Raw genomic sequence first — 14,431 nt, 5'->3', positions numbered from 1 at the left:
GCTGCAGAACATCTCCATCAGCAAAAGCATATATCCTCTGCCTGAATTAATTTCTGCTTCAGGTTTGATAGCAGTGATTAATTAGACAGTGTCAGTAAAACAAGCAAACGAAAGCCTTAATTTGAAAATTTGTACAATAGTGTTACCATAAAAGTCGGTTGGAGAAACTCTCTAAGACTCAATCTGGACTTTCAGAAAGCAGCTTGCTTTATTGCAGCTCTGGGTGCACACGCGAATAGCTTCTCAGAGGTGAACGCACCCGTTACTTGCCAGCAGCAGCTGTATATTTAGCATGCTCATGCATATTTACAGTGTTCCCAGGAACTAATTCTAATATTTGCATCCTAATTAAGTATTCACTTTCTTGCTGAGTGGGGGTCTCTGGTGGTCGCTGACAGTCTTCCTCACTGTGTTTACTGAATGACCTCAGTGCTTGCACATGCTTGCAAGGTCCTAGTGCTGAGTTAGCAGTTGGTGTGTCCTTGCTTCTGTTCTGTTCCAGTCTCACTACATGTTGGGTGCTGCTCTGCTATCTTGAAGGCTGGCTCCCTTGGTCTTACTTACTATCTCCTTAGTTGTTATCAGCCCCATGACATTCCTTCCCCTGTCAGCTGAACATTCCTTTCTCTCTGCGCATTAGTAAGTTAGAAAAGTTTGGTCTATTCAACTATGCTAAAGGTACACAGACTATTGTTAGTTTAAAATTTAAGCCCACAGTAGTGTAAAGTCTATTTTAAGCTTTCAAACATTGTTGTGGTGTTTGGTGCTCAGGATTTTAAAGAAGACTTCTGAGTCAAATTTGGATTTCTGTTTGTCATACCTGTGTTTTACCAAACTAAAGCCATGGTAAAATTTCTTTTCACTGTACAAATATGCAGAGATTAAACTCACTGCTTATCCTCCTTTTTGATGGGGTAAATCTGATAGTCTGCTTTAGCCTCTTTGTAGCTTGGATAATAGAGTGAATTTCTTTTTTTTTTCTGAACATTTACTTTCCAATCTTTCCCTCAAAATACATCAGAATTATACCTTTTCGTATATTATTATTTGTATATTATAAAGGTAAATTATACCTTTTTGTAATTCTTTACAAGATTTTACAAAATTTAGCTTTCTGTTCTTTTCAACTTTGTATTTATTTCATTAACGGTCTTTTCTTGCTCTTCCTCAATCAGTTCTTGTAATTGGTACACTTTTTTTTTGACTGTGTGGATTATTTCATGGTTTCTACTGAAAGTTCGATTTTTATCCACAGATTTTTCATAGATAATTTTTCTTATTATTTTCAATTTTATGAGATTACTCTATTTAAAACACCCGCTGACAGCTGATTATTCAGTTATTGTCTCTGTGTGAATATAGACAAGCCAGTGTCAGTGCCCCCAGCAAATCCCCAAATTTTAGTTTTTTAAACATTACCTTTTTATCTGATTAGATAAGCTAAAACTAAAAGAGGAGTCTCCCTTGTTGGGTGCAGCATTTTGGGTTAGGAAATTCTTACAGGTTAACTGATACTTTAATATGTTTTATGAGAGCCTTAAAGAACAAAGATTGAAATCCAACTCCTGTCCTTGTTCTTCTGGATTATATATATGTGGATGCCTTAAGGAGCCTGATGTTCTGTACTCAGCCAAAACTTTTTTTTGTGGTCTGGTGATTCCTGTTTTTTTTCTGGTTTTGCTTCGAGTGGTAAAACATGGATCAAGAAGAATTCAGTACTATTTATTTCCAGGTTGTCAGGGACTTGATTCGTGACACTGCATTTTTCCAGCGGAAATTAGTAATGTAAGAGCTTATTTCTGAATGTTAGTAACCAGTGGGTGACTCTGATATGTTGATCCCCAAAACTGCTTCAGCAAGTACAGTATTTACTGATAGGTGCAAGAAAATACAAAAATATGTTCTGAAGTTCTGCAAAAGACTGACTTCCAGGGCCCAAAGCAGGACAAAGCATACACTTGCCTAGCCTGTGCATTTCTGTGCTGACACAGTGAACTCTTCTTATCGATCTGCTTTGCAAAGCTGTCTAAATGCTCTTCATTTTAAAATACTTTTCTGCATCACTGGATTATACAATAAAGTAGGTAAGAATAATAGGAAGAAATTAGTAAGGAGAGAGTATGTGGGTGTATGTTCACTGAAGAAAAAATACTGTTAAATAATTCATACTGATGTGCCTGCTTTCATTTCTTGTTTCTAAAGAACAGATTTCTGTAGTTCTCATTTTGGTGGCTCTTATAACTTAATTATTGAAGCATTCTTGTACAAATGAATAGTTTCATCCCTATAGGTGACTTTCGCCAGATCTTTTGTCAAATATGTCTCAAAGAAGAAGCTGGATCTGAAAAGCCATGCTTCATAAGCAAGTTGATGCTATGGGATGCAAAACTTCACAAAGGTTTGTGTATACATGTTGCTATTAACTGTGAAGAGGTAAATTAATTTTTCGAGCAAGACATGTAAAAGCAGATAAATGCTATGCAAGCGGAGTTACATTTCTTCATAGTTCTTATATTGTGGTTCTAATACAGCCTTTATTTTTATGGCTGAGATGATTGGTATTTTGGTATGTATTTGCCTCTTCAATTTTTCTTACTTTATATATTTTGAAAAATCTTTTCACAAGATATAACCTGACTACGAGTGGCTCAATGCTTACCCTGTGTTTTAAATACATACCAGTAAAGGTTAAAAATAGGAAAAAAAATATTAATAACTTGGTTAATATACTTTGTAAAAATTTCAAGGCTTTTAATGATTTTAGTTTAATAATCTGATTCCTCTTTTCCACAAAAATCTGCATCTTAGTACAATAAAGTGATGTGCATTGTATTGGTTCTTCACAGGGGCAAGGAAGGTTCTTCATGAACTTATCTTCAGTAGTTTTTTCATGGAAATGGAATACAAAAAACTTTTTGCTGTAGAATTTGTGAAGGTATGTGGTTACTTGTTTCTTATGTTATGAATTTTTATTAGCTTTGTAAAATTTCCCCCAAACCTGAAAACTGTTTCAGTGTAAATAATGGATTTTCAACAAGCAGAGCTTCAACTTGTTCAGCTTTTAATAGTGTATTAATTTCAATGTCATTGGTTCATGCTTTATAATCATGTAGGTATTTGTGCTCATTTTGAATGCAGTATTGTTACTATTCTGTGTATCTTCTGAAATGGCAGATAAACTGAAAACAGTCTTTCTTTTTAATACATAGATACAATAGTTAAGAAATAGTCAAAACATGAGACCAAATGTTTTCTTTTTAGGGTGAGACTCTTTAATCCTGGTAAAGGTCACTGACACTTCATGGTTTTCTCTGGGCTGAAACAAAGCAATCAAAGGCTTAACATTAATCATTGTACACACCTTTTCCAGACAGCTGTGGATAACTTCCCATGCAGTTCACTGCAGGAGGAAGACTTGTTTTAAGTTAATGTCTCCATCAGTCCTTTTTTCAGATATTTAATTGTTTTATTGGGGAAAATGATTGTAGGAGGAAAAATATTTTGGTTCCAATCTGGCAGAACAGTTAAACTTGTGCTTATCTTCAGTATTAAGGCAGTGGGACATGTATTTAATTGCTTTGGTGCATTGAGGACATTGTGCCATTTTTGTCTGAACTGCTTCTATTAGAAAGGAAGAAGGACATTGATATATAATTCTTACAAATAAAAATAAACGTTTTTAACTACCACTTGTTTTATTCACTCGATTTTCCCAATGTTCTCTCTTTCTAGTATTACAAAGCATTGCAAAAAGAATACATCAGTGATGATCATGACAGAGTTCTCTCTGTGACTGCACTCTCGGTTCAGATGTTCACTGTACCTACTCTGGTATGTACAACCTGTGTCAGCTGGAAATGGAAAATAAATGTGAGAATTGCTAGCTGCATCACCTTTGCAGACTGCTGTACTTGGCAGAGAGGCTTTATGCATTGCTGAGTTGAAAGTGAAAGATTTTAGGATTTGTTAAAGCTCATATGTAAGCAGGAGCTGGAGTTTATGTGAAAATCCATTATAGAGGATAGTGAGAATGCAAGTAAGTTTTAGGCAGCATCGTTCTCTGCATTAACTATCCATTTACTGTTCACATTTAGCTTCTTAGATAAATCTAAAAACGTGGGGGGAGAGGACAAAGAAATGGTTAAGTGTCTTTTTGTAGGGATAAAATATATTAAATCTTGTAGGGGAGGGAATTATACCTGTAGGTTTTAAAGGTTACATGGTTCTTGCCTGAAATACCGATGTAAGAGTCCTTTTCTACATGATCTTTCTAGAAAAAAATAGCATGTCTGTTACATTGAAGCTGTCAGAGTGAACAAACATGCTAAGTTGATAGAAATTGTGTTCATAAATAATAAATACCATGGGAGTTTTTGTAGCTTGGAGTCCTTACAAATGCTTAAAATACTTTCTGATAAAAAATACTGGATTCAAAGACAAAAATAGGAAGAAAAATGTATAATGTTCTTCTTGCAGGCCCGACATCTTATTGAAGAGCAAAATGTAATCACAATCATTACTGAGACACTCCTAGAAGTGCTTCCAGAGTACCTAGACAAAAATGACAAGTTCAACTTCCAAGGTTACAGTCAGGACAAACTGAACCGGGTATATGCAGTAATATATGACCTCAGGTAAGTTAAATCTGAGAAGCTAGAGCAGTTCTTAAAAACGTAAACGATAGGCTGAAGTGTTTCAATTCAGGAATTTGTTGATAAAACTGCTTTAAAAACAAACCTCAAACCAAACCCCTCAAAAAACACACATGAAACTTTAATGTTATATTCTTGTGGAAACTTAAAAAAGAATAAACATTATATTCTATAAAGACAATTTTTGATGTTTTTCACTGATACTCTTCCGTGTAACAATTGCTTTAATCAACAAAATATATCTACTGTAAGACTGCATGGGAAATTTGACTTCTATTTAGTATCATTCTGGGAAAGCTGTATAATCCTCATCTGCATAGCATTGTCCACTCTTACAGGTCTCAAATGACACTAATAAACTGAATAATGTAAAAGCAAACAACCCCAAATGGCTTAGAATTAAAAAATCTGTTAGTTTCAAATGATGGAGCGGCACCAAGAAACGCTGGTGTTTGGTGAAAATTCTAAAGGGACTTTGAGATGGGGAGGGTGATGTAATGTGATGATGCAGTTGATTGTTTTAATGGAAAGGCCACTTTAAATACAAGCATAAGCAGAAGTGAAGTCTGAGTAAAAGATGATAATGTTTTCTTTGGGGACAGGTATGTCTTAGTCAGCAAGCCCACTTTATGGACAGACCGTCTGAGGGAGCGGTTTTTAGATGGATTTGTTTCTTTCCTAAGGATTCTAACTTGCATGCAGGTACAACACATTTAAATTATTTCTTTCTAATATGCTGTTATAAAGAAATTACAGCATTTCTTTTGCTCATCTTTTTGTCCATAGCAATAATAAGGAGTATAATAATGCAATTATGATAAATTCTTTAGTCCCTGTCTTGGGTGGGTGAAAAGGTAATGTTTACTTTGTAGAATTAATATTCATCACTTTTAGCTACATGTACCTGAAAAACCTATATTTTACCATTTATTAATGGGGTTTTGTGTTGGTTTAAGCCTATGATCACAGATTTAGCTTGAGTATTTTTGTGGCATCTCCCCTTCAGGGAATGGAAGAGATAAAAAGACAGATTGGTCAGCACATTGAGGTGGACCCTGACTGGGAAGCAGCTATTGCTATACAGATGCAGCTCAAGAACATTCTTTTGATGTTCCAGGAGTGGTGTGCCTGTGACGTAAGTATATCAATTGTCTGGGATTCTTACGTGCATGCCTTTTGTGAATATTCCTGAGTGCTTTTTTTAAATAGCAGCTTTTTAAAGAAGCTCAGTGTGTTCAATACAGATCTCCACAAAAAATGAGTCTGAAAGAATTAATCTGCAGTGTGACAAAGAGAGAAGGGATCTCAGAAGAATATATTCCTCTAGCTGACAAAGCTGCACAGGGTGTCAGGCAAATCATGAAGAGAAAATACTTCACATAATTCAAGATTCTGAGAATTAGGTTCATGGTGTCACTGTCAAGTTTTAGAGTTTTGAAGCATATGATGTTAATTTTTAATTGCAAAAGTGGACTGCAGAAACTGCACAGATCGGGTAATTGCACTGTAAGTTGTCTGAATCACTGCTGGAGCTCATCTCTGTTCTGGGGGAAGGGAAGAAATTGTCCAATTTGTTAACTTAAAGATATTTGTAAGTGGGTTGTTTTGTTTTGGTTTTTCCCACTAGGAGAGAAAGAAGAACTACAGCAGTACAGGAGCTTCTTCATACAATTTGGGGTGCAAACTATGCAAAGTATTAAAATATTGCAGCTTAAATAAGCACATAGATTTTTAGAGCATTTGACAAAGCAGCTTTTTTGAACAGAAGCGTATGCTCAGTTAGTTTTAGTGGATGCTCCACTGCTCCAGTCCAATACTTCTCAGTATTAAGAAACAGAGTAGTATTTATATTGTGCATTTTTAGTAACTTTTTATGCCATCAGAAAAAAACAAGTGAGGAATTTTAGTGCATATACATGATTTTTAAATATAACACCTTGCATTTATTTTAAATTCCAGGAAGAGCTGTTGCTCAAGGCCTACAGAGAATGTCATAAAGCTGTGATGAGGTGCAGCACAAATGGCCGTTCACGGGAAAAGACAGTGTTTCACTTGTGTGGCCACACTCTAGAGAGCAGACCCTACAGAGTGTCTGCAGATCCTGTCAGCATACATTTACCACTGTCTAGGACTCTTGCTGGTAGGTGGTGTGTTTTGCTTTAATTGCTGTCTGAATTATATTTATCATCCATATCTATTTCTTTACTCTAGAAAACATTTAGATAAAGTGTTTCATAGATCATTTGCTCTCTGACTTCGACATTCTCATGATCAGGCAACCCTGTTCCCTGGATGTCCCATTAAGGGAAAAGTTTTCTCAAAAAACTTTTTGTTGGAGGTTGGAGGGCATTTATTTGAACAGGAGAGAGTAAGGCAAGAAGGAAAAGTTTCGTGTTCTAATGAGATCTTCAGTTTTCTCTGGTCTGTTTGAATTTGTGTAGTTCTGTTTCTATTTCTACCTTTTTTGTCTGAATGAATGTTATTTGTTATTGTATCTTAAATTTATTTTCCAGCCACATATATCTTAGGAGTGTTAAAATACTCCTCCAAAAAGGACATGTTTGCAGCATGCCAGGACAGGTTTCCATTCAGAATACAAAGGACCACAGCAGTGGTGATCGCTACTGTAGAATACAAATGAAATCTTGTGCTATTATTAAGCTGTAGATTCTTTATCACATTATTTGATACCAAGATACCATCCATTAAGCCTTATAGTCTTGAAATTTAGTTATTACTGACATATGATTTAAATGTAAAATTTTACTAATACTATATAGTATCTCAATTCAAATGGTTTTAATGAATTCATTAAATTAATATATTCATAATATGATGGGTTGTAAGACTGGTAAGAACTGTTTTGATAACGTAATAGATCTATGTTAAAAAAAAAACCCAACAAGTCTTTCCGAAATAAACTTTGATTTTTTTTTTTTTTCCTCTAATTTTCTGAGGGGTAGATGATTTAGCTAACACTTAGAATGGGCTGGAGGAGAAACTGTACTGATTTTGATTTATTTTCTAATTCTTTTCCTGTTGGTTTTGTAGGCCTTCATGTACGATTAAGCAAGACTGGAACCATCTCAAGATTGCATGAGTTTGTTTCTCCTGTAAGATTTTTCTTTCCTTTTCTTCTTCCTCCTCCCCCCCACTCCCACATGCTTCTGGTGATTGATACTGTGGTAAAGAAAAAAAACCCTCAGATTATGTCCTGTAACTCTTATGGCATGCACACAAGTTATTTTGCAGCTGACAGTATGTCTTTGTTCATTAGTACCTAGACTTTTAAAAACCACTGACTGACTCTTGGTTGATTATTTTATTTTATTTTTTAATTCTAGGAAGAATTCCAAGTGGAGCTGCTAATAGAATATCCTTTGCGATGTCTTGTCTTGGTTGCTCAGGTTGCTGCAGAGATGTGGAGAAGGAATGGGCTCTCCCTGATAAGCCAGGTACTACCTACACAATATTCCGTAGTGAGTAGGTCCTAATGGTGAATGCAAGCGTTCCTCAGTAATGCTCCCAGTGGTGGTTTCATCCAGTTCAGAAAGAGGTCATGGGGTCACTCCTACACTAATATAAAAGTTTCTGAGTGGGAATTTAGATGACTTGGGTTTGTTTCCAGCTTCATCAATGGCTTTCCTCCCCATATTAGATAAACAGTCATAAGAGATGAAAATACTTCTCTTTTGGTTGCAAGAGTAAAAGAAGAGACTACCTTTAAGTACTTGTATTTTACCTGCTTTGGCTTCACTTTTTTTTTTCTTTGGCAGCAGACATTCTTTGTGTTTATCTTTCACAGCACCCTTTGGTGAAATCAAAGTAAATATTGGTAGCTCCCTGTAGAATAGTCTTTCTGAGAACTGGGGAGGGAGAAGGAGGATGCTTTGATTTTAATCAGTAGGAGCCATTAGAATTATGTTGTCTTAGAAGGGGGTATGAAAAAGTACAGCATAAGCTTTCCCTGGATGGGTGAAAAAATGTTTTTCACTTCCATCAAAGCACACATCTGTTTTGAAAGAAACACAGGACTTTCCAGTGTTTTACAATTTAAAAAGGCCTCAAACATTAACGGGTGCATATTTGGTAGTGCATTCCTTCTCTACTTAAAATTTGTTTTCCTATTTCTCAGGTATTCTATTATCAAGATGTTAAATGCAGAGAAGAGATGTATGATAAAGACATCATCATGCTCCAGGTATAGTTACTGCTTGCTTGACTCAAACTTTTCATAGAATTTTTTTTTAAATTTTAATTAAATGTGTGTAATTTATTTTTCTTTCTTGGTAAAAGAGTATTTTTCATAATAAATGAAGAACTGTGATGGTAACTGGTGCTCATCTGAGTTTGGGCTTTTTGATAGATAGGTGCATCTCTTATGGATCCAAACCAGTTCCTCCTGCTGATACTGCAGAGATATGAGCTTGCTGATGCTTTCAAAAAGATCAAGCCCACCAAAGACCAAGTAAGTGGCAAGTATTTCTGAGGACTAATTTCTTTGCTTTGAGTTTATGGAGTACTAATACAAAATGCTAGCTACTGCTGATTTTTATGACCATACTGAAAGTTGGTCAACACAGGACCTAGTGGTTAGATAAATGATTTCGTATTTGGCATTTGTAGAGGCTTACTCAAAATTAGCAAACAGGTTTTGCCCTCTTTGACCTTTATTTCATAGGGCATCTTTCAAAATCCACATAAATGACTTCTCCATAGAATTTCTGTGTCTTAAGTAATTTTTATGTGTTTTTATTTTGTCTGGAAGTTTCTTGGATTCTTGTGCTACTTATTGAGTAGTTATTAAACTTCCATATAACACCTCATTTGGCATACATTTTTAGCCATTTTTTCTTTTCCTGTTTGTGAATCTTGCACTTCAACTGCAGAATAGTATCTCTTCTACAAGTACAGGCATTTTTTCCAGCTTGTTAGATTGGATATTTCTTCTTACTATACAGTGCTTCAGTGAAGTGGTGCATCTGAAGGCTGAGCTCAGTGTCATTTGACGTATTTTTTCCTTCCTTTTTTTCTATTTTTTTTAAGTAATTTCTCTAATTCTTGTAGGATTTGATCAAACAATGTAATGTGTTAATAGAAGAGATGCTACAGATTCTCATCTATGTTGTGGGTAAGTTTCATTTCTCTCTGTTGTTGTAGTAATGGATTATTACAGGCTTAATAACTTTAACATAGATGGTATGGGAAGACTACTGGAGAATTCCTATTTTAAATAGATGGTTTAGTAACTCACATATTTGTCAGCTGGGAGCAATAAGGATTGCATAGTGTTAGATAACTTCATAATTGGCTGTTAAAGTAGAATATGAAGAGAAACTCAGTCTCAGTCCATTTTGTTAGGAAGCCAGACTAAAAGGCATTTTTCCTCTCAGACACTTAGGTTTCTGGCAAATGCAAACTTATACTATGAAACATCTCAGCCATAGCTTTACTTCTGTGCAAAATTCAGAATTGCTTTATAACTGTCATATTTGCCATTCTTCTCCTTTTGATTCACTCTGGTAGGGGAAAGATATGTGCCTGGAGTGAGTAATGTGACCAAAGAAGATGTTATCATGAGGGAAATCATTCATCTGTTATGTATTGAACCAATGGCTCACAGTGCAATTACCAAGTCCTTGCCTGAAAATGTGAGTCCTGGTTTATTTACTTTTTTCCTTAATTTACTTTTTCTTATGTCTTTCTCTTCTTTAGCTTCCATATCCTTACATGGAAGTGTTTTATTTCTGATATAAAGCTCAAATGTTAGTTTCAGAATTACAAAATAGCATGGCCAAGGGGCTTACACACCTTACTGGTGTAAAAGTAAATGTCATGGATTCAAGTATGGTCTAATCTGAAAAGCCTTGTGTGGGGGTTGTGTTTTTTGATGAAGAGGTGAAAGTTTTTGGAATATTCAGCTGTAGTTCTCCTAGATTCAAAAAGAGAAGTTTTAAAATTATTTTATCTTTTGGCCCTTTAAGACCATGCAGCTGGATTCCATTCTGCCCTGTGTACCGTTAATAAATCTGACTGTGTAAATTTTGGTCACTCAATCCTAAGCAGGTCCATTGGAAGTCAAGTATTGTACAGGCCTATTTGAAAGCACGGATTTCCTTGCCATTCTATTCCAACTGTTAAAATTCAAGCAAAGGACAGTCATGTGGATTAGAAGCTATTGCACGGGCAAGTTTTCAGGGCTGGGAATCAGTGTAAAAACCTCTTCAGTTTTATTATCAATTAAATAGCTTGGAATGTTATCAGAAACCAATGATGAGTGATCCACATTCAGTGGTTCAAGAGGCTAAAACTCTGATTTTTCCCTGCACTGGGGTTGGGTATGGCACTGCTTTGTTTCTGGAGGTGAGCTGTATTATAAATAAAATTTTACACGATTAAATGAAAGTATTATCTGTCTTTGGTGCTTCCTTGTAACTTGTCAATTATGAATATCTGCTTTCTGAATAACAGTGGGCAAAATATGCTAATTCATTAATAAACCAAAAATCTGTGTGTCTATTTTTGTTACACCTAGCATAATACTGAAGATATTTGAGTCATTGTGTATTTATCCCAAACTAAATTTTTTATCAGGAGAACAATGAAACTGGCTTGGAGAATGTAATTGATAAAGTGGCTACATTTAAGTAAGTTCTTGATATTTGTTTTATAAGTAGCTTGAATGTGAAATGAGATCTCTTGGATTATATGGATTAAACACGCTGCACTGCGCAGTCTCAGCTAATATTTTGCTGTCTTGGAATATACTTTTAAATACACATAGGAAAGAAAAGTGCATGGAATATCCAAAGCTGCAGCTTTTCTCTTTTTGCCCCCTCTTTCTTGAAATTGAGTTTGAGGAGTCTCAGGAGTTTAGTAATCTCAAATCCTGATGAGAAATTCTTCAAAAGTTCATTATATTTCAAAGATGGTTGGGAACATTAACAATTGATTTTACCTTTGACAATCACCAAGTAATTATTGGTTTAGATGTTATTTAGTGGCTGACTCGCTGTAACTTTCAGATGGGAATTAATTTTATTCAACATATAAGTAAATGCAAATATAGAACAATCGATGGTAGGAGCAAAGGAAAAGCTAGCTCAAATGTATGCTATTTTAGTCACAAAAATGTCTTGTAATTTTACTTGTGTTAGCATACCTTATTCTAAACTTCATGTGGGTCACCTGTTTATGCTTAATCAAGGGCAACTATAGGTGTACCTAGGAATTTTGCTTTGGGAATTATATGGAAGGTTCAAAAAATCTCACTGGCTGGAAAATAGTTGTTTATATTACTTATTTTGTACCTTGGTGAAAGAAAGTAATGAATTTTATACAATAACATCCAATGTCTGAGATTCTAAGCCATAAAGTTAAAAAGAATTTACCTGTCAGAGGTTTGATAAGTAAATTGTGTTACTACTTTGTTTACATTCAAAGAGGTGCTGAACATATGTATTAATATGAATATTATGAAATACTTCTCTGTAAGGAAACCAGGTGTATCTGGCCATGGAGTTTATGAACTGAAAGATGAATGCTTGAAGGAGTTCAATATGTTCTTTTATCATTATACTAAGACCCAGCACAGCAAGGTAAGCACTGTAAGATTCACTCTCAAAGGATGAAAAATCGTACATACTTGTCAATATTTAAAGATTTTTGCTGAATCAAAGGAATTAATGGAATCTAAAGAAATTGATTCAGTGAAGAGTATATGCAGCTAACTTCAAAACTAGCTTCTAATGAAGATTGTTAATAAAAATTGACATGGTATGGTTTGTGTTAGTGTTTTCCCTATGATGATTTCTGTATTAACTATGCTAATGCTAAGAACAAAATATGATAAGAATTATCTTTGAACTGGAAATCCCCAACTTTTGCTTTATAACACTTATTGAAGAAGCAAGTATATCCATTTATTTATCTCTACTACAAATTGAAATGCAAAATGCATATTGTCGAGAAAATGTCAGGCAAGATTCTAGTTACATGATCAAGTATTGACTATATATCTTGCCACATTTCTAGTTTAGAGTTTTCTCATTGTTTGATTGTGTACTTCTGTAGAGATGCTGATATAACACCACTACTTTTTCTGTAGGCTGAACATACACAAAAGAAAAGAAGAAAACAAGAAAACAGAGATGAAGGTAAAAATTTGAATCTGATGGCTCAACAAATGTGATAATTCAGTAGTGTGTGTAGTGCATATAAAATGAGTTTTGGGGGCTGTGTCTTGTGCTCTCTACTTCTAGCCTGCAATCTTTGAGATGCCAGTTTGTTAATATATTTGTTCATCTCTGCTTTCCAGCATTGCCACCACCTCCTCCTCCAGACTTCAGTCCTGCGTTCAGCAACGTGGTGAGGATTCTGAACTGTGATGTTATGATGCACATACTGCGGACCATTCTTCAGAGAGCAGTAGAACTAGAAACCCACTTGTGGACTGAAGCTATGATCCAAATGGTATGGTCAGCTTTAACCTTCTTCCTAAGATCATTCCTGTGTGGAGCATGTTAACTGTATATGATAAGATCAAAATGTGTAAAGGTAAACTTTAGTTGTGAATGATCAAATTTTACTTTTTGTTCCCAAACCTGTTTTTATAAGTCTTACTGACAAAGGAAATATTTCTAATTATTTATCTCCACTGTAAAATAAAAATGTGAAACATAATAGTATTAAATTTGGAATACTCTTCAGTTTTCTGGTTTGCTTCCCCCCTGTGTTGCCTCATCACTGAAGCTGTTTCAATATGTAATTCTCCTTGCCACATCTTTTTCTTAAACTTCATGTGCAAATAAGTGAGCCTTTGATCATCTTAAAGAAATTGGAGTTACTTCATCTTGTAAGCTGCAAAGTCTCCAAATATGTAAATGTCTTTGGGGCCTCAGTCATGAAATAATATGATTTTGTAAGTATTTAAACATTTAATTTTAACACAGTGACTTTATGCCTTTTTTTTTTTTTTTTTTTTTAAAGTAAATAATTACTGACATTATTGGAGTTGGGGTTTTGTTTTTAAATATTTATAGGATTAGGACCTGAATTTACAGACTGGTTGAATTGATCAGTTTTGTTAATTGGAGTGCATAAATTATTTAATGCCTCACCAGCTAATCTTTGGATTATGGGATTAACCAAACATTCATAGATTTATATCAGCAAAATGACAAGATTCATATGCTACTAATGCAAAGTGTATGTAACTTTGTTGATTTTAATGCAAATAATATAGAATCATAGAATGGTTTGGGTTGGAAAGGACCTTGAGATCATCTAGTTCCAACCCCCCTGCCATGGGCAGGGACACCTCGCACTAAACCATGTTGCCCAAGGCTCTGTCCAACCTGGCCTTGAACACTGCCAGGGATGGAGCATTTACCACCTTTCTGGGCAACCCATTCCAGTGCCTCACCACCCTCACTGTAAAGAACTTCTTCCTTATATCTAACCTGAACTTCCCCTGTTTAAGTTTAAAACCCTTCCCCCTTTTCCTATCGCTATAGTCCCTCATGAAGAGTTCCTCTCCCTGTAGGCCCCCTTCAGACACTGGAAGGCTGCTCTGAGGTCTCCACGCAGCCCTTCTCTTCTCCAGGCTAAACAGCCCCAACTTTCTCAGCCTGTCTTCATATGGGAGGTGCTCCAGCCCCCTGATTATCCTTGTGGCCCTCCTCTGGAGTTGCTCCAACAGTTCTGTGTCTTTCTTATGTTAAGGATGCCAGAACTGTACACAATATTCCAAGTGGGGTCTCATGAGAGAGAGCAGAGGG

General features: G+C 35.4%; 1 protein-coding gene across 6 annotated transcripts in view; it reads left to right on the top strand.

Annotated features, from left to right (window-relative positions):
- UBR1 (ubiquitin protein ligase E3 component n-recognin 1) overlaps positions 1-14,431 on the top strand; it is a 69,714-nt gene that overhangs the window by 25,900 nt on the left and 29,383 nt on the right. For all 6 annotated transcript variants that reach the window (XR_003990812.1, XM_030481448.1, XM_030481444.2 and 3 more), the window contains 17 exons: positions 2,291-2,398; positions 2,847-2,935; positions 3,733-3,831; positions 4,477-4,634; positions 5,255-5,354; positions 5,659-5,787; positions 6,612-6,792; positions 7,704-7,765; positions 7,997-8,107; positions 8,788-8,853; positions 9,019-9,120; positions 9,720-9,783; positions 10,179-10,303; positions 11,247-11,299; positions 12,148-12,250; positions 12,760-12,808; positions 12,970-13,124. Coding sequence is in view for 5 of the 6 variants with exons in the window: in XM_030481448.1 (XP_030337308.1) it covers positions 2,291-2,398; positions 2,847-2,935; positions 3,733-3,831; positions 4,477-4,634; positions 5,255-5,354; positions 5,659-5,787; positions 6,612-6,792; positions 7,704-7,765; positions 7,997-8,107; positions 8,788-8,853; positions 9,019-9,120; positions 9,720-9,783; positions 10,179-10,303; positions 11,247-11,299; positions 12,148-12,250; positions 12,760-12,808; positions 12,970-13,124 (1,754 nt within the window). In the remaining variant the exon portion in view is untranslated. The remainder of the gene's footprint in view (positions 1-2,290; positions 2,399-2,846; positions 2,936-3,732; positions 3,832-4,476; positions 4,635-5,254; positions 5,355-5,658; positions 5,788-6,611; positions 6,793-7,703; positions 7,766-7,996; positions 8,108-8,787; positions 8,854-9,018; positions 9,121-9,719; positions 9,784-10,178; positions 10,304-11,246; positions 11,300-12,147; positions 12,251-12,759; positions 12,809-12,969; positions 13,125-14,431) is intronic.

This window comes from Strigops habroptila, chromosome 4 (assembly GCF_004027225.2).
Source record: "Strigops habroptila isolate Jane chromosome 4, bStrHab1.2.pri, whole genome shotgun sequence".
Taxonomy (NCBI): Eukaryota; Metazoa; Chordata; class Aves; order Psittaciformes; family Psittacidae; genus Strigops; species Strigops habroptila.
Note: the sequence above shows the minus strand (reverse complement) of the source record. Positions and strands in the feature narration are given on the sequence as shown.